General features: G+C 41.5%; 1 protein-coding gene across 1 annotated transcript in view; it reads right to left on the reverse strand.

Annotated features, from left to right (window-relative positions):
- Nucleotides 1-18,828, reverse strand: part of DOCK7 (dedicator of cytokinesis 7) — a 3,076,229-nt gene that overhangs the window by 1,258,930 nt on the left and 1,798,471 nt on the right. Inside the window, exons 22-23 of the mRNA XM_044085545.1 lie at nt 15,726-15,895; nt 14,604-14,696 (exon numbers count right to left, since the gene is read on the reverse strand). Of these exons, the coding sequence (XP_043941480.1) occupies nt 14,604-14,696; nt 15,726-15,895 (263 nt within the window). The remainder of the gene's footprint in view (nt 1-14,603; nt 14,697-15,725; nt 15,896-18,828) is intronic.

Raw genomic sequence — 18,828 nt, forward strand, 5'->3', positions numbered from 1 at the left:
GCTCCAAGTAGCAGCTTCTAGAATGTCTCTGGTAGGAACCCTCTGAGAAAAGCTGCAGAAGTAAATTGCAGCCCTAGTGGCATGGGATCTGATCCTCTTGAGGGACAGGTTTACCTTGCAGTGCATGTAGCCGAGGCAAATACAATGTCTTATCCACCCTTTGAAATGGTCTGCTTTGATATAGCCTTCCCTCTACCCTACAAGCAAATGCCACCAGGGTTGCTAGACTTTCTTAAGAGATTTTTGTCCTGTTTAAGTAGAAACTTGTCTATGTAAATCAATGAATGCAAATCCATCCCCCTTGTTTTGCAGATTTGGGAAAAAGTTGGCAGATGAATGGTCTGGTTTAAAGCCACACTGGAATACCACCCAGGCATAAAGGAAGGATTGGTCCTGAGAGACACCCTGTCTAGATAAAAGATAATGAAAAAGTTTCCACTGCCACGAGAGCATGTAGTTCTGAAATCCTTCTAGCTGATGACTGCTAAAAGGCCATCTACCAGAAAGAAATTTTGTATGTCTGCAGTAGCAGCTGGCTCAAGGAGGTAGGGTAGTTTTCCAGCACAAAATTGAGGTCCCATGCAGGAAGTCGATGCTCTCCTGGGAGGTCTTAAATTTTGGCCCTCTGATTTTCTACTTTGTGCAGGGATGGGAAAAGAGAGAGGGGGGAGCCTACAGGTTGTAATGAGGCGAGATGGCATAGAGGGCATGAATTTTTATAGAAGAAAGATGGGCCCTTGTGAGCATCTCAGTTAAATATTGCAAAGATCTTAGGAGTACTGGGACATTGCTGTGTTTGTTCCTTGTGCCCAGATTCCGGGCACAAAATCTCTTCCATTATCAGCATGAATTTTCTAGTACTAGGCATTTTAGCTCTCAAATGACATCCATCACAGTTTACGGAGATGTGATTGGTAGTGGTTGATTAGCCGACTGCTGCAAGATTCAGAGTTTGGAGCAGGTGTGCAGGTGAATTTGATAGTTCTGCTGAGACAATAGATAAGTGGCTGAGAGCAGGTACCACGGAGAAAGTGTGACATATTCATAAACCCAGGTACCAGCAGGCGAGCCAAGGGGCAGTCCAGAGCAATACAAATCATTTTGTTTTCCTGTCTGACTTAGTAAAACCTTGGAGAGGTAAGGGCAGTGGGGAAAGGCACAGACTGATATCATTTCCAGCTGAATAATGAAAGAGTATATCCAGCTTCCATTTGTGTGTGGGTCCGTAAGATTTCCGCTTAGGTGGAAATCTGCCAGGGTATTTTGCTTTCTTGGCAGGGGTGGGCTTATAGATGTGTTTGGTAAGTCAGGGCTGTGTTACACAAGCCCATGGCGCTAGTCTGCAAAGAGGGTGGGGTGGGTACCCCTGCTTGTATTTATGTACCACAACTGTGGTGTTGTCTGTATTTTATCAGTAGTTGTCCTGGATGAAGGGTAAAACTGTCAGAGCATTCTGCTTACAGCTAGCATCTCTTTCTAGTTGATATGTAGGTGCATTTTGATTTGGGCTCCAAACTAGCTTACAGAATGCATCTCCCTGCCAGATGGTCCCACACCCAAGCATAACCTGATCCATCTGTAGTCAGGGAGGTTTGGGCTGGCAAGGTATGAATATAGATGACAGTCCCTTGTTTTGGTGACAGGCCTCTCAACACCACCAAAGGAACTCCCTGTTGGAGGCAAGGAATGAGAGGAATCACTGTTTCCAGGCTGTGACAACGTTGACTCCATAAACTTTTTGCAGTACCATTGAAAGTGCCTCATAGCCGTGATGTGCATATGGAATTAGTAGCAAATGCAGGATGCCATGAACCACAAAACCTGCAAGAATTTGTTTTGCAAGCTAAGGTTTTGTGCCACTTGTTTGAAACCGTTATCAGTTAATGTTGTTTGTAATGGCGTGATGTAAGCCATCTGGGCAGATTGTATTCAAGCTTGCACAGAATATGGTACCAATTGTTGAGAGGTTACCAGTTGTGATTTATTTCGTTGTAGTGTACCATATTACATGTTAGAAGCCTTTTTACAAAGCATAGATGTTGCAGAAGAGTGTCGCCTTGTCTTCTGCCTGGGTAGACAATCATTCAAGTGAGAATAAATTTGAATGTTTCTTTTGTCTGAAAATGCAATTACTGGAGCCGACACTTTGGCAAGACCCTGGGCGCAGTAGAATAAACCAAAGGCAGTGCAGAGAACTGAGTGATACAAAATAGCATGCTCCTTTGAAGCGAGTATCTTCTGCAAAATTCTCTGATTTGGATATGCAGGTAAGCCTCTTAAGTCTAGGAATTACCAACCAGGGATTCTTGCCTACTTTGTAGGCAGCGTAGCTGTTGTAGAATTGACATCTTGAATTTTTGGAATGTGAGGAAAGTATTTAGAATGGATAAGTCCAGAATCGGACGCCGTAATTTGTATCTTTTCTGGTACCAGGAAAAGTCTTGAATAAAAACCTTGCTCTTTTTCCTTTTCTGGTACTGGTTGAATGGCGCCCATATCCGCAGGGGACATGACTTGTTTTCTGGGCCTCTGCCCACTGAGTTGAGGCAAATCTGAGACATCTGTTTAGAATCTGCAACATGTGGAAATGAAATCTAGCACACACCTGGGATACTACATTTACAGACCCACTTGTCACTGGGTAATTAGATGCCAATTTTGAGGCATGAACTACTGGTTTCCCGCCAAAGGGGCTGCAAAGAAGTGCTTGAAATGGCGGAGGAGAATCATTGAGACTGTTTACCGTGAGGTGGTGCTTTGCTACTTCCTGATTTAAATTGGAAGCCACCCCATTGTTTTGCTCATGGATCCTTGTGACTGAAACCTGGAGCCTTTGGGTGTCTAGGTTTGACCAGAAATTCTGAGCTCTGTTGGGTACTGGAAATGACCCTGTTCTAAATGGGCCCGGTGCCTGCACTGAGCCTGGGTGGCACTTGCGCACAAGAAATCTTTTACAGTTTATAGAATTTAGTTTTGTCTTCCATCTTTTTTAAAACTTCTTCTGCCTTATTGCAGAACTGTCCTGCTGTAAAGGAGAATCCAACAATTTATCTTTAACATGATCAGGCGGGTTTTGCTCCTTGAGCCAATCATGCGCAGCTTCTATACCACGAATCCAGTTAGCCGGCGGCCCTGCAAGTGGCCTCAAGGAATCAAAACAACATTTGCTAAAGTATGCTTTCAGAACATTGTTCAGCTGAATGCAATAAATCCTGTAACTCTATTTTCCACTGACAGTCAGAAATCAACACAATTGTCTGTTTCAATAAGCCGCTGACATGCACATGATATTTAAGCCCATGACATGGTGTTGGTATTTAAGCATATAGAATTGACAGTTTAAAAGCCCTGATTGACATGGGCTGCAGGCGTATAAATGCTATACACCCCATCCCTATCCAGTTCCTGGGTCTCTATCAGAAGGGGTAGGATTTTTGGCAGTAGAAGCCTCAACACCCTTGAGACCCTGAAATAATTTCAGGGTCAGCAGTGAGATTTTTTGAAAAGAAGCTTGTAGGTCAGGAACCCTGTAATAACTGTCACAGCTTACTAGGAGGCCAGTGGCAGGGAATCAGGCGCCTCTGGTAGATTCTGAGAAAACATCATCGTAATGTTATCTAAAACAGGAGGTATAGCCACAGGCCTATGCTGGGAAGAAAATTCCTACGCCTCTTTTTAGATTCTGAAAAGTCCTGGCGCTCCCAAGTGAAAATGTTCCGTTAAGGTATGCAAAGTCTCTGCAAAGAAAAAATCCTCACTCAGGAGAAGCAGAAGGGATGGATTCTTCTTCATCAGAGTCTTCATAAGGGAGGATAGAAATTCCTGATCAGAAGGAATGAGAAGAAATGGAAACCCTAATCTGAAGATTCATAACCAGTGCCTTGCCCTGGGCCTCTTAGCTTGAGGGTTGCAAACCCTGATCCATCGTAATTCGTCCTCAGCCATTTTGATCATTTAAGTTTTAGGCATGGGGCACAGGCACGTGGCTCATGCCTCGGTTTTTTAAACGTAGTAATTGGTTTTAGCCTTGTTTTTGTTATTAAGCGTTAGTTTATATATACAAATTTTAGGCCTGAAACTTACCCTCAGAAGCCAGTGCCTGTTCAGCGGTTCGAGACCCATCCAAGGGTAAACATCCATGGGTTTCAATACTTGAAGAGTCTGCAGCCTGCAGTCAGAATGGGTCTCCTTTATAGAGGCCTGCGACTCAAAAGTAGCGGGCATCAGGAGGCTGCAGTGCATCACTGAGTACCGACAAACCCGGCCGACTGGCTTAGGAGAAGCTCGCGGTTTTGGACCTCGAATGGTCTGTTTCTTTTTCTTTGCGTTTTTAGCCAGATTCCGGTGATCGGATTGCTAACAGACAGTTCGGGATGATTCAAATCTTGAACCAATGTATTTAGAAACTTAAAAAATGTACAGGCGGCTTAATAGTGCGTTGGTTAAGTTTGCTTTAAAACGACGTGTAGGCCGCGTTGTGGTCAAGGAGCCTAAGAGCAAGGAATACAGTACAAAATAGAAATCCTTGTAACAAGGGTATTTGCTTCCTACAAGCAATACAATTATTAACTTTTACTGGCATCATTGAGGCAAGAAAAAGTTTCCCCAACGAAGGTGCTTAGCTGTAGTTTGAAGACTTGGTTCTCACAAACTTCAGTATGAAAATTTCCAGGGTCGGCCGACTGGCACTTTGAACTGCTGCTTCTGCTTTGGAGCTGCATGAAAGACAGATTAAAATGGTGTTGGCTGCATGTTTATACCCTGATGACCTGGCGTCATGGAAGGGGAGCAATGGCATGAGACCAAGACTGTTATTTAACTGTGAGGCAACCTGCCCAGCAGATTACCCAAATGTAATGGCTGCAACAGTGAAACCTGAAGAACATCGGCCACCCAACATTTTTGTACTAATTTTGGCAGTTCATGAACATTTACAGAGATAGGACATCCATTAATTCAAAGTACTACAAATGAATGACTTAAACTTTACTGGTTTGATTTTCTTCAATGATCTGCACTTTTGTAGGAAGGGAGAGAAGGAAAAGTAACTGTTCATCTTATGAGTAATACTTGTAAAAAATCTTTTCTGTTTGCATGTATGTCACTATCTACATATAGATATTGACATATCTACACACACACACACACACATGTAGATACATACATGCATTCACACATAAAAGAAATGGGTGATCAATAACTTTACTTCTTCATGTAGAATTAGTACATTTGTGACATTTAATGTGATGTACTACTGCACAAAATGTACATTTCAAGACCATTTGGAATCTTGGAGATAACGTATCTTTTGCTCTGTAAGCAGTTTACAATCATCCTACCTAATTTTCTACAGCCATTTTCCACTCTTTTAAGAATAAGTTTAAAGAACTGTCTCCTGTAGGAACCCTAAGAGCATCATTGGTAACCTGCATGAACTTTTACTGCATAGGGATGACATTTGTATTACAGAAATTTTCCTTTTTGTATTCCTTCATATATAATACTGTTAAATGCCTTGTTGACAAGTGATGCCACAGGATATGGGGCAGGAGTACATATAGTGCTGCTGCCATTTACAGAACAGCATTCAATTCACAATGTGTTTTGCTTTGCTGATTACAAAGTACTTTGTTCTTGATTTGAAATACTGTGTCATTATCTATGTGACAGCAACATAAACACAGTATGCACCAATACTATGATGTTTTTTTTAAATGAGAAACAAAGGAAAAATGGATTTGATTAAAGATGAAGACCTGTCCTTTGGGTTTTTGAAGGGGGGGAGCCATCTGGTCAGTTGTATTCAAGCTTGCACCCAGGAATGTAATTATTTGAGAGGGTACCAGTTGTGATTTCTTTTCATTTATGGTGTACCCTAGGCATGCTAGAAGCCTTTTTACAAATGCCAGATGTTGAAGAAGAGTGTCTTTTTCCTCTGCCTGAATGAAACAATTGTCCAGATAAGGATAAATTTGAATGTGTCTTTGTCTGCAGAATGCAATTACTGGTGCCAGGCACTTTGTAAAGACCCTGGGCACAGTAGATAAGCCAAAGGGCAGTGCAGAGAATTGGTAATGCAAATAACCTGCTTTGAAGCAGAGGTATCTTCTGCAAGATTCCCTTATTGGGATATGCAGGTATGCCTCTTTTAAGTCTAGAGTTACTAACCAAGCATTCTTGCCTAGCATAGGCAGAAGCTGTTGTAAAGTCAACATTTTGAATTTTGGAATGTCCAGGAACGTGTTCAGAATCGATAAGAACAGTATTGGATGCCATGAATGTTATTTTCTGGGTACCAGGAAAAGTCTTGAATAAAATCCTTGTCCTTTTTCTTTTTCTGGTACCGGTTGAATAGCCCCCATATCCATGAGGGACATGACTTGTTTCTGGGCCTTTGCCCACTGGTTTTGTGGCAGATTCAGCCATCCGTTTGGAATTGGCAAAGTATGGAAATTAAATCTGTACCCCTGGGATACTATGTTTAATACCCATTTGTCCTGGGTAATTAACTGCCAATTTTGAGCATGAAGTGCTAATTTTCCCCCCAAGAGGGCTGCCAAAAGATAAGTGCCTGGACATGGTAGAGGAAAGTCATTGAGACTGCTTACTGTAGGGTTGTGCTTTGTTACCTCCAGATTTGGAGGTGGAGGCACCCCATTGCTTTGACCTGTAAGATCCCTGTGATTGATATCTGCAGCCTTTTGAGAGGCTGGGTTTGCCCTGAGTGGCTCTGTTGGACACAGGAAAGGGCCAATTTTTAGCAGGCCACTGCCTACTGAACCTGGGTGGCTGCACTTGCAAGAAATCTTTTACAGTTCGCATAGATTTAGCTTTGTCTTCCATTTTCTTTAAAACCTCTTCTGTCTTATTACCAAACAGAGTATCATGCTGCAAAGGGGCATCCAACAATTTAGCTTTAACATGATCAGGCAGATTTTGCTCCTTGAGCCAGGCATGCCTTCTTATCACAGATCCGGTAACGGGCGGCCCTACAAGAGGCCTCCAAGGAATCAAAACCACATTGCAAAGTATGCTTTCCAACCTGCTCTGCTGAATGCAATAAATCCTGTAACTCTTTATTTTCCACACAATCAGAAATCAACATAATTTTCTGTTTCAGTAAGCCCATAACATGCTGTTGGTATTTAAGAATATGAAACTGACAGTTTAAAGCCCTGATTGCCAAGGTTGCAGACGTATAAACCTTCTTACACCATCTATCCAGCGCCCTGGAATCTCTATCAGAAGGGGTAGGATTTTTGGCTGTAGAAGCCTTAACACCCTTGGGACCCTGAGAAATAGTCTCAGGATCAGCAGCAGGATTTTTGAAAAGAAATTTGTGGGAGTCAGGAACCCTGTAATATCTGTCTGGCTTACTAAGAGCTGGAGGCAGGGAATCAGGAGCCATGCTTGATTCCGAGAACACATCATCAACAATGTCTAAAACAGAAAGTATTGCCAAAGGCCTTTGCTGAGGAAGAAGGAAATCCTTGAGCCTCTTTTTTGATTCAGAGAAGTCCTGACTCTCTCGGTGAAAATGTTCCCTTAAAGTATGCAAAGTCTCTCCAAAAGAGTAATCCTCAGGAGGAGATGCAGATGGGATGGATTCCTCTGCATCAGAATCCTCATAAGGCGGAATAGAAAATTCCTGATCAGAAGAGGAATCAGAAGAAATGGAAACCTGATCTGAAGATTCATAATCAGTGCCTTGCGTAGGCCTCTTAGCAGGGGGGGGGGTTGGGAACCCCTGATCAAGGTAATTAAATCCTCAGCCATTTTGATCATTTGTTTTTTAGGCATAGGGGCGTAAGCACGTGGCTCATGTGTCAGTTTTGTTAGACGTAGAAGCAGTTTTTGACTTTGTTTTTGTTGATGGAGTCGGTTTAATATAAAAATGTTGAGGCCTGAAAACACCCTCAGAAGCCGGTGCCTGCTCAACGGCTCCAGACCCATCCAAGGGAGAGACATCCGTGGGTTCAATACTTTGCGAATCTCACGGCATACCGGACTCCGAATGGGTCTCGGTAGAGGCCTGCGACTCAAATGTAGCGGGTATCAGGGGGCAGCGAAAGCGCCTCACTGAGTACCAGCGAACCGGTGATTAGCTTAGGAGAAGCTTCTTCGTCGGTTTTGGACCTTGACGGTCTGTCTCTGTCTTTTTCCTTGCATTTTTTGTGAACTCTGGTAGTCGGATTGCGAACCGACAACATTTCAGGGTAGTTAAATCTTGAACCAAAATATTCAGAAGCAAAAATATACAGATGCTTAGTAGTGCGCTGGTTAAATTTAGCACAAAACCGACAGCAAGGAACGTTGTGATCAGGGCCTAGGCAAGGAATACAGTACAAATGAAAATCCTTATGAGGTATTTGCTTCCCACAAGTAATGCAATTATTAACTTTTACTGACATCGGTAAGGAGCAAGAAAAAGTTTCCCCAACGGGGTACTTAGCTTTAGTTTGAAGACTTCGGTTCTGAAACTCGAAAACAAAAATTTCAGGAGTTGGCCGACCGGCACTTGCGAACTGCTTCTGCTTCGGGCACGGCACGGCAAGAAAGACTGATTAAAATGGCGTCGGCTACATGTTTTATACCCCTGATGACCTGACGTCTTGGAACAGGGGACAGCAACCGACGCAGGACCCAAGACTTTGTTACTCAGGCCGACTGAGGGCAACCTGCCAGCAGATTACCCAAATGAAATGACTGCAACAGTGAAACACGAAGAACATCGGCCACCCAACATTTTTGTACTAATTTTGTGGCAGTTCATGAACATTTACAGAGATAGTGTCATCCATTAATTCATAAAGTACTACAAATGAATGACTTAAACTTTACTGGTTTGATTTTCTTCAATGATCTGCACTTTTGTAGGAAGGGGAGAGAAGGAAAGAAAGTAACTGTTCATCTTATGAGTAATACTTGTATATAAAATACTTTTGCTGTTTGCATGTATGTCTACTATCTACATATAGATATTGACATATCTACACACACACACACACAGATGCATATACATGTATATACATACATGCATTCACACATAAAAGAAATGGGTGATCAATAACTTTACTTCTTCATGCTAGCAGAATTAGTACATTTGTGACATTTAATGTGAAGGTAGTACTACTGCACAAAATGTACATTTCCTGTAGACCATTTTGGAATCTTGGATAACGTATCTTTTGCTCAAGTAATTGTACAACCCAGTTTACAATCATCCTACCTAATTTTCTACAGCCATTTTCCACTCTTTTACCGGAGAATAACAGTTTAAAAAGAACTGTCTCCTGTACAGAGCCCTAAGAGACATCATTGGTAACCTCCACCTCACCCTGAACTTTTACTGCATAGACGTATGACATTTGCTGTATTACATACGGATTGACAATTATTTCACTTTTTCAATTATTCCTTCATATATAATACTGTTAAATGCCTTGGCAAGGACAAGTGATGCCACAGGATATGGGGCAGGAGTACATATACACACTGCTGCTGCCATTTACAGAACAGCATTCCAATTCACAATGTGTTTTTGCTTTGCTGATTACAAAGTACTTTGTTCTTGATTTAGAAGTTACTGTGTCATTATCTGAGGTATGTGACAGCAACATAAACACAGTATGCACCAATACATGATGTTTTTTTTAAATGAGAAACAAAGGAAAAATGGATTTGATTAAAAGATGACCAAGACCTGAAACATTTAGCTGGTATACTCTGCACACAGAGAACAAAGAAAGTGCTCCACTTTCTGACTCTGGTCTATACTACAACATGTTCACATCTGCTCAAAATTTTTTTTTTTTGACTCCTACAGGTTGTCATACATTAGCCCTCCGTGTAATAACACTGTTTATGTTCAAACTGTCATTTTCTCACATTATCTTGAAGGTGACATCATACGACCATAGGAACACAGGAGATTACTAGGCTATTGACCTACAGGTCATTTCAAGCCTAACCATTTATCCCAATGCAATACCACAGAAATGTTAGTTAATCTTCAAGACTGTAATTAGTAATGGCTGCCCATGTCCAGGAGGGTTGTGGGCACTATTCCTGGTAAGAATTTACAGTGCCCCATCCACTCATCCAGGTTCCTCCTGAACAGTGTTATAGAGGTGCTCCGTTTCACATGAATAGGTAGCCTATTCCAAAGATGTGGTAGTTGCTGGGAGATAAATCTGTCCCTCCAGGATGTCCAATTTAAGACACAGGCCATATTTAGGTCCTTGGAATGGGTACCCCTAGTCCCATTTGATTTATGGATATGCAGCAAGTCCATTAGGTTTGGGTCTGAAATTGCTCTGTAAGCCAGGCATAAGTTTCCCTTAAGAAGTCTATATGATACAGAGTATAGTGACAGAGACTTTAGTCTGTCTGTGAGTGCATGTGCTGGAGTCCCTTGATCTTTTTAGCTAGAAACCTCGGACGTCTCTCCAACTGCTGCAGGTGCTTTGTACAGTACATGCCTAATGGGGCATTATACTCAATTATGGGCCGGATTATTGTCGAGTATAGACGGATTATAAACTCTTTTGCACTCAAGGCAATCCACATATATATATATATATATATATATATATATAAATATAAATATATATATATACATATATATATATATATATAAATATAAATATAAATATATATATATATATATATAAATATAAATATATATATATATATATATATATATATATATATATATATATATACACACATATATATACATATATATACATACACATACAAAACAGAAAGCCTTCCTTACTACAGCAGACACATGGTGGTCGAAGTTAAGGTTGCAGTCAACTTGTGATCCCAGGTCCTTTACCACTTCGTGGGTACTTATGGTATTGTTGTTGATTTGATAGTGAGAAGGGACATGGCAACCCATCTTACAATGAAGGGGTTTACATTCAGTTTGCTAAGTTTATCGGCAATGCCCGAGTGTGGGATTGTACTGAAAGCCTTTGCCAGATTGAGGTATGCTGTGTGCACAGATTTGCCCTCCTCTATGGCCCTGATCACTTTTTTGAAAAAATCCACCAGATTTAGCAGGCAGGATCTGCCCTTGACGAAGTCAAACTGGGTAGGATCCAGGGTTTGGAGGTCACCTATGTCTTTATGAAGTCCATAATAATACGTTCCATGGCCTTACAAATGAAGCTCATCAGGCTTATGGGTATGTAATTCCCAGAGTCTGTTGCCAGGCCACTTTGTGGAGGGGAATAACTGTTGCTGTTCTCTATGTGGTTAGACTACAATTGAAAAGGGTACTTAATGGTGATGCTAGTTCATGTTTTACGCTGTTTAGAAGACAGCCTGGGATGCCACCTGGTCACACAGCGGCTGTGTTTTTTGCCTTGGGCAAGACTTTGACCACCTGTTCTTCACATATGTGGGGTGGGGGGGGGGGGAGGTTTGGGGGAAAGTTTGTGATAGGTTTGGAGGGGATAAGTGCGTGAAATTTTCACCAAACTATTCGTAGCAGGTTTGCTATCTCTGTGGGGTCAGTGTGTGTGATACTGTTGGTCACCAGCTCTACACATATTTGGGGCTCTACCTTGTAGGCTACATATGTAACTGTAAAAGGATTTATGGTTATCCTTGGCTGTGCTTGCTAAGTTTTTCTCAAAGAAGCCCTCAGAGGATTTGACAAATTGTCTTATTTGCCTGTTTAGGCTGAAGAGGGTGCTTTTCCATTGTTAGGGTCTCGTCTTTGTTTTCCTGGATAGCAACTTTTTGTGTTTATTGTAAAGTTTGTTGATGCTGGATGTCCACCTTGGTGGCTTGTTTTTACTTGGGTCTCTGACTGATTCTTTATGGTATAGCCGAATCTATACATTTATGTAGGTGATTGTACAGGGCTGTAGTGTAAGCTTCGGTTAGTTACCACTTCCAACTGGGGGTGGGGCTTGAAATGTATTTATACCTTTACCTAGGAGGGTACAGTTTTGCCTTGTTAAGTTTTTTAGTCGGATTTCACCCATTGTGAGTTCTGGTGTTAGTCTGAGCTCGAAAGTGACCGATATGTGGTCCGATTTAACTAATGAGGATCCGACAGTTGTGGCAGTGCATCTGTTTGACATGTTAGTGAGGACCAGATCTAGTACATTTGTTCCTCCTGCTGGGGTATGTACAATTTGTTCCAGGGCATTTGAGTTAAGAAAGTCAAGGAACTTTTTCGCTAGTGAGTTAGAGCTAGCTTAGGTTTCCCAGTTGATGGCTGGATAACTGAAATCCCCCATAACCAAAGTGTCACATGGAAGGGGATCTATAACTGGCTATGCCTTGAAATGGGGGGGGTCTTACCCACCATAACCTGTACTTGGAGTAACTGCATGGAGTTGTGTTGTCCAGTCTAACTAGATGGGAGATGAATTTATCTCTAATATAGATAGAAACTCCACCTCCTTTGGTTCTCACATGTTCATTTTGGGGTCTGAAGGTGTGGAAGGTATTGTAGCCTTGCAAGGCCAGGGTACTCTCTGAGGTCTTGAATCAGGTTTCTGACTGCACTGACATCTACATCTTCCTGTCACAGAAGTGCTTCCAGGGTGTGCAGTTTTTGGTTTAAGCACCTAGCATATAGCAGCATGACCCTTATTTTGTTACAATTGGCAACTTTCACATCAGAAAGCCTTTGAAGGACTGAATGACTCAAAAGGTAGTATAAGTCTTGCTAAAGTAACACATTCTATAGGCAAAATGCTCTAAAGAAAACAAAGTTCAGATCAAGTTTGACACAAAGGATGTGGGGTTTACTGGCAGCAGAAAAATATGACAGACAATAAGCGATGTATATTCTGATTTACAGACAAACTGGATTTACATTACAACAGATTAAAATAAACTTTTTTCTTCCTCTCATATTGTTTTTTTTTCTCATAAGCTTGGTGACCACTGAGCAACCAAGAGTTTAGTTTTTTTTCTTGAGCTCTACAACTCCCCAATACATGCTTAAAACAGCCCAAAGAGCTAGCGTGCAATGAGGCAGTATGAGGGATTTGTTATTCACATCCATGGGACATGCTATCTTCCAACAGCCCCACCACACTGTAGGCCTCAATCCCATCTCTGCTTTCTCTGTCATGGATTCAAAGGTGCAGCCTGAGCCCCAAGACATATGCCCCCCTCCCCCCAAGAAAGGTGAGCAGATGCAGCTTCAGAATTTGTCTTTCTCTCAGGCTGGCAAAAATCTAACCAACTAATCATTACTTTTTAACAGTTTGGTTATTACACAACAAATATACAATTACTTGCCCAAGCTAATCCAGCATAGAGCTTGACACCCACAGTAACATAATTGCCTCCTGTCTGTCCATTAATATTAATGCTGTATATACAGCTTTGTGTAAGTCTTCTGCTTTCGTAAGCAATTTTAAAAATATTTTTATTTACAAAATAATGCAAAGCTACCTTTGTTTTGTTTTTAAAAAGTGTAATGCATGCAAACATTTTTTTATGCAAAAACAAAGGTTGTTTTGCACCTTTGAACATGATCTTTAAAGATAAGACTGCTTTATAACACGACAGAAAATGTACAAGACCAGAACCCTATAAAACATACAGACAGAATACTAAAAGACAATGTACAATGCTATGAAATAAAATATTACTTAGTAATATGCACAATTATAAAAGTCCAATTTTACAAAAGTTATCGGCAGTCAACCAACAAATACACTGCCATCTTAGAATCCACTGAAAGTAGAAGCAACATACCTAGGACCTCATCTTAAAGGACAACACCTTAGGGGCTCACCTCTGCATACTGTGCCTGGGAAAAAAACACTATTGCATAAAACAGGATTCATACAGTCTAGGGCAATACTGCTTCTTCCAAAGGGTTTACCAGAAATCTAGACCTGCTCGGTCTTCTTTTATGGAATCTCCCATAAGTAGTTCTTGGTTATCTACACGTGACCTTTTTTGTGTTCCATTTTTATTCTTATTAACACAAATACATATGATTTGAGACTCTGCCAAACTTAGGCTTCAAAACAAATTAACTAGAACCACAAAATGCCCTTAACTAAAATCTGACTAGACTGCATGTTAGTGATACTAGTATATACGTAACTACTGGTCAAGCTTAGTTCAGCTGGCAAAACTACTACAGTCAACTGTAAAGTGGGATTCCATATATGAAACAGTAATACAAATCTTTCCAAAATTTTCAGCATATGCAACTTTGTTTACTATACATTTGATAACATGAATGATGCAGGTCATGAGAAGAAAAATGGCAGTGAATGGATATGTTTAGTATAGCATTCGGGGAAAACTGTCAGTCATGTAACGATAATCTGGAAGCATCAGCAGCTGGAAGTAAGGCATGGTTGCATCCACATTTCCAAACCTAAACTCTACGCAGAAAACTACAAGTAAAAGACTTTCATGCACCAAGTGAGATAGACATGCTTGTATACAAAAATAAAGTGTAAAATAATGAACACAATATTGCAAAAACAGAAGGGAATCAAAGCTGTGACAAAATAAAAGCTATAAAATAGTACTTAAAAAAAAAAAACAGCAATGTGCATCAACAGCCAGGGCAGAAAAAGGAACAGTTTATTATCAGACACCACCTGCATTGATTCAGTGCTTGAACTGGGGGTGGTTCCCCACTGGGTAGCCTTTGGACCACCAGTATTTACCCAGGAATTGGAACGATCTAAACCCTGGGCAAGTTTCAGAAAGCAGTAAGGAAAGGAAAAACAGATTACATTTTAAATGCTTGTTGTTACACAGGTATTACAAACACAGCAAAGGAGGTTAAAACAGTTACTATTAGTGCAAGGTCAAACAATTAACTCAAGGTAAATTAATGATGTTAAAATGATTCATAACTTTAGGTAATCACATTACTGGTTTTACTAAGTTTCTGATAAGTAATATTCAGAGGTTGTGAATATTTAAGAACCGCTTCCTTTTAAAACAGACATGCCATATGCAAAAGCCTACCCACACAGAAGCTGTTGTGCAGCTTAAAGGCTAGTGGTTTAGTTCAAAAGCAGGCTAACAGATGATGTTGAATCAGACAGAGAAGGCTGGCTGAGAAATGCACATTTTGGGTGGTGGTGGAGTCAACTATGAAGGAAATAATGTTTGGTAAAGACTATCATCAGTCACCCAGGAGACCACCAGATACAGGTTAAAGCTCTAGTGATGGACTGAAAGACAGAAATATGTTGTAAACAGCTAGAATAGTGCCTGTGTTTCTGCTCTTTCCCACTAAACCTCTGCGTAGGAACCAAGGCTAGCTCCCCAGCTGAAGCTTGTTTTCATGAAGCATCAGCACAGGGCTGCATGTCCAAGATATGCACACGATAAGAAATGACAGGGATCACCTTGGCCAAAATAATAAAAAGCACAAAACTTCATTAATCTGTCTCTTGTGAATTGCATAAGAAAACTTGTGAAGTTTTAGCTCTGGTACAGACTAACAATATGTTATAGCGTTATGCACTTATACTGTCCTAATTCTGAAGAACATTTTCAAGAACAGTAAAAACAATTCATGTAATATGTCTCATAATATAATAAATAATACTACCAAGATTTTCATTACCTACATTTCGTGCATATGTATGTACATCACAAGTCAGAGTTAATAAAATCCCTTTGCTATCAAGATTCCCCACTCATCTTAAAATAACTGCATTCTTCACACACACAGCAATTTCAAAACACATTAAGCTTGGACGTACCTTGCTTCCAATTATAGATCTTACTTCATCATCTGGGGATGTTGGTGTACCAGAGATATCTGGATTGCTGTTACTAAGGCTTCTGGATCTACTGAGATTTAGGCTTGCTGGTCTCACAGCTGTTCTAGCCATTGTAGCATAATGTACCGAACCTCCTAAATTACCAGATCCTAGGTAAAAATGTATAAATTATTAAGAAACAAAACATCTGACATTTAGTAATGCCACTGCAAGGTTATTCAAATGCAAAGGATACTTACGTAGGTACCTAAGTAAATTAAATATCTAGAGAGCCATTAAAATAAAACAGCATTCATGGCAGGAAGGGATGTTAGCCCTTTCCCAAGTCTTTCATAATCCATAAAAACTAGAGGGTTGGGACCTAGAAGCTTCTGTGATAGGACCAAAGGGGTCAGAGGTAGCACTGTCTGCTGACCAAACACCTTTAAGAGCAAGAGTTAAAATAGACTAACTTGTTTTCTAGGAGGAATGCTCAGTCAGCAAGCTAGAACAGAGAAGGAATACCACACTTCACTAGGTGCATACAGGTCTCCAAGCAGTTAGTGAAGGATCAGATCATACAAGATCAATCTTGTTAAACCATGGCTGTGATTTGGACAGAATATCCAGTCTGTAATATTTCATAGGTTCATACTAGGCTATCTGCTCTAGGGCATTTATAAGCTTAGCCAGAGTGTATGTGGCTTCCGCCACCCCTTGGAATGATAATACTGTGCCCATTTAGGGTTTAGTTTACTGTGCCTCTGTCTAGTAGTGACACAGAGAAGACCCCCGGGGTAAACCTATGATCTCCCATCCACTCGTCAAGATTTCTCTTGAAGAGTCAGTGAGGGGCTCTGCCTGACATGGACTGGGATTCTGTTCCAGAGTGTAGGGAGCTTCTGGGTTATGAATCTGTCCCTCCAGCATGTCCTATTTATTTCTGTGTTGAGGTTCAAGTCTCTCGCTCTCGTGGCTCTGGTGGATTTGGATTTTTTCAGGTGGAGCATGTCCATTAATTCCGGACTGGACATGGCCTTGTACATCAGGCATAGACCTCCTCTGAGTAGGCGGTATGCGACTGAATAGAGCTTGAGTTTCTTCAGTCTGGCAGCATATGACATATGTTTGAGACCGTTGATCCTCTTGGTGAGGTACTTCTGGGGTCTTTCTAACTGCTGCAGGTGCCGGGTAAGGTACATACCAAATGGGGCATTGTACGCAATCATGGGCCTGATAAGGGAAGAGTATAGGGGCACAATGACCTCTCTTGATCTAGATGTGAATCCTTTCATGATAAGGTGAGCAATATAGAAAGTCTTCCTAACCACCTTGGCAATGTGGGTGTCAAATGAGAGGTCACTGTCAACTTGGGTCCCTAGGTCCCTGATTACTTCTTCCGTAATTAATGGATTACCACCTATGTGGTAATTTGTGGGTACTTTGTTTTTCCCAAAGGGTATGACTATACAATTTTTGGCGTTCAGTTTAAGGCCATGGCTCTGGCACCAGTTATCCGTTTCTGTGAGGCCTTTCTGAAGGATGCTAGTGTCCGCTGGAGTATCAATTATGGTGCCCAGCTTGCAGTCATCTGCGAACTTTGTCAGCCACAATCCTCCTATGTTTGCTTGTACTTCTGAAAAATAAATGCCGAACAAGAGGGGTTCCAGGACAGAGCCCTGTGGGACACCACTTGTGACTGGCTTAGAGTCTGACATGGCTCCAGCAATTCTGACCTTGTGGGTTCTGTCCTTTAGCCAGTTTGCAACCCATCTTATGACATATGGGTTTACATTTAAGCTGGTGAGCTTGTCTATGATGCCCGAGTGGGGTATTGTGTCGAAGGCTTTTGCAAGGTCAAGGTAGGCTGTGTGAACTGCCTTACCCTCATCAATGGCCTTAGTGACTGTTTCAAAAAAGTCAACCAGTTTCAAAAGGCAGGATCTGCCCTTAACAAAGCTGAATTGGGTAGGATCAAGTGTCTGTAGGTCCCCAATGTCTTTGTTTATGAGTTCCAAAATGATCCTCTCCATAGCTTTGCAGACCAGGCTTGTCAAGCTTATGGGGCGGTAATTTCCAGGGTACGTAGAAGCACCTCCTTTGTGGAGTGGAGCCCACTGTTGCTGTACGCCATTCTTTGGGTACATATCCTGTAGTTTGGCTAAGATTAAACAGCAGCCTTATGTGCGGGTTTAGTTCCTCTTGGAGTTCATGTAGCACGCAACCTGGGACACCGTCTGGTCCCATTGATGCTGTGTTTTTAGCTTTGGAGAGGGCGGCTCTCACCTGGACATCTGTGATGTCAGGGAGGCTACATTCAGCTGGGATAGATATTTCTCCCTTTGGGGGGGAGGGGGGGATTTGCACTGAACCTGTCTGCCAGTATGTTGGCAATATCTGTGAGTTCAGTGTATTTTTTGTCATTTTGAACTAAACCTGAGCATATCTGGGAGTTTCCACCCAGGTTTCTAATGTAACTAAAGAAGGCCTTGTGATTATCTATAGTGTCTTTTGTAATTTTTCTCTCAAAGTTGGCCTTGGATGATTTTATGAGTGATCGTAGTTTTTTGCTAGTACTGATCAGAGATGCCTTCCCTTTTTGGAATTTTGCTCTGTCCTGTAGTAGCTTCCTCCTCCTGTTGTAAAGTTTGTTTATGGCTGGGGTCCACCAGACAGGACGCCTGCCTTTGGGAGAAAGGGTCTTGGTTTTATTTGGGATTGCATGATCCATGCATTCTTGAAGGTGTCCGTAGAAAGCGTTTATAAAGGATTCAGCGGTGTGGGCTGTGATTTCCACTGACCCAGAGGCCTTGAAGGATACCACTTCAGTCTTAAGAAGTGTGAAGTCAGATTTTGAGAAGTTCCTCACTGTGGTCTTTTGTGCTGGGGGTGGGGGCGGGATGTGGATTTCCAGTGAGATTAGTTTATGGTCTGATCTCACCTAGAGGGGTATACTTCCGTGTGGAGCATTGTGTCCCGATGTTTGTGATGATCAGGTCTAGTATATTATCTCCTATTGTGGGAGTGGTGACTAGTTGTTCCATCGCATTTGAGTTTTTGAATTCTAGGAACCTTTGGGCTCGGGTGTTGGGGCTTGAGTAAT

This window comes from Protopterus annectens, chromosome 10.part0 (genome assembly GCF_019279795.1).
Source record: "Protopterus annectens isolate FY-2018-M chromosome 10.part0, PAN1.0, whole genome shotgun sequence".
Taxonomy (NCBI): domain Eukaryota; kingdom Metazoa; phylum Chordata; order Ceratodontiformes; family Protopteridae; genus Protopterus; species Protopterus annectens.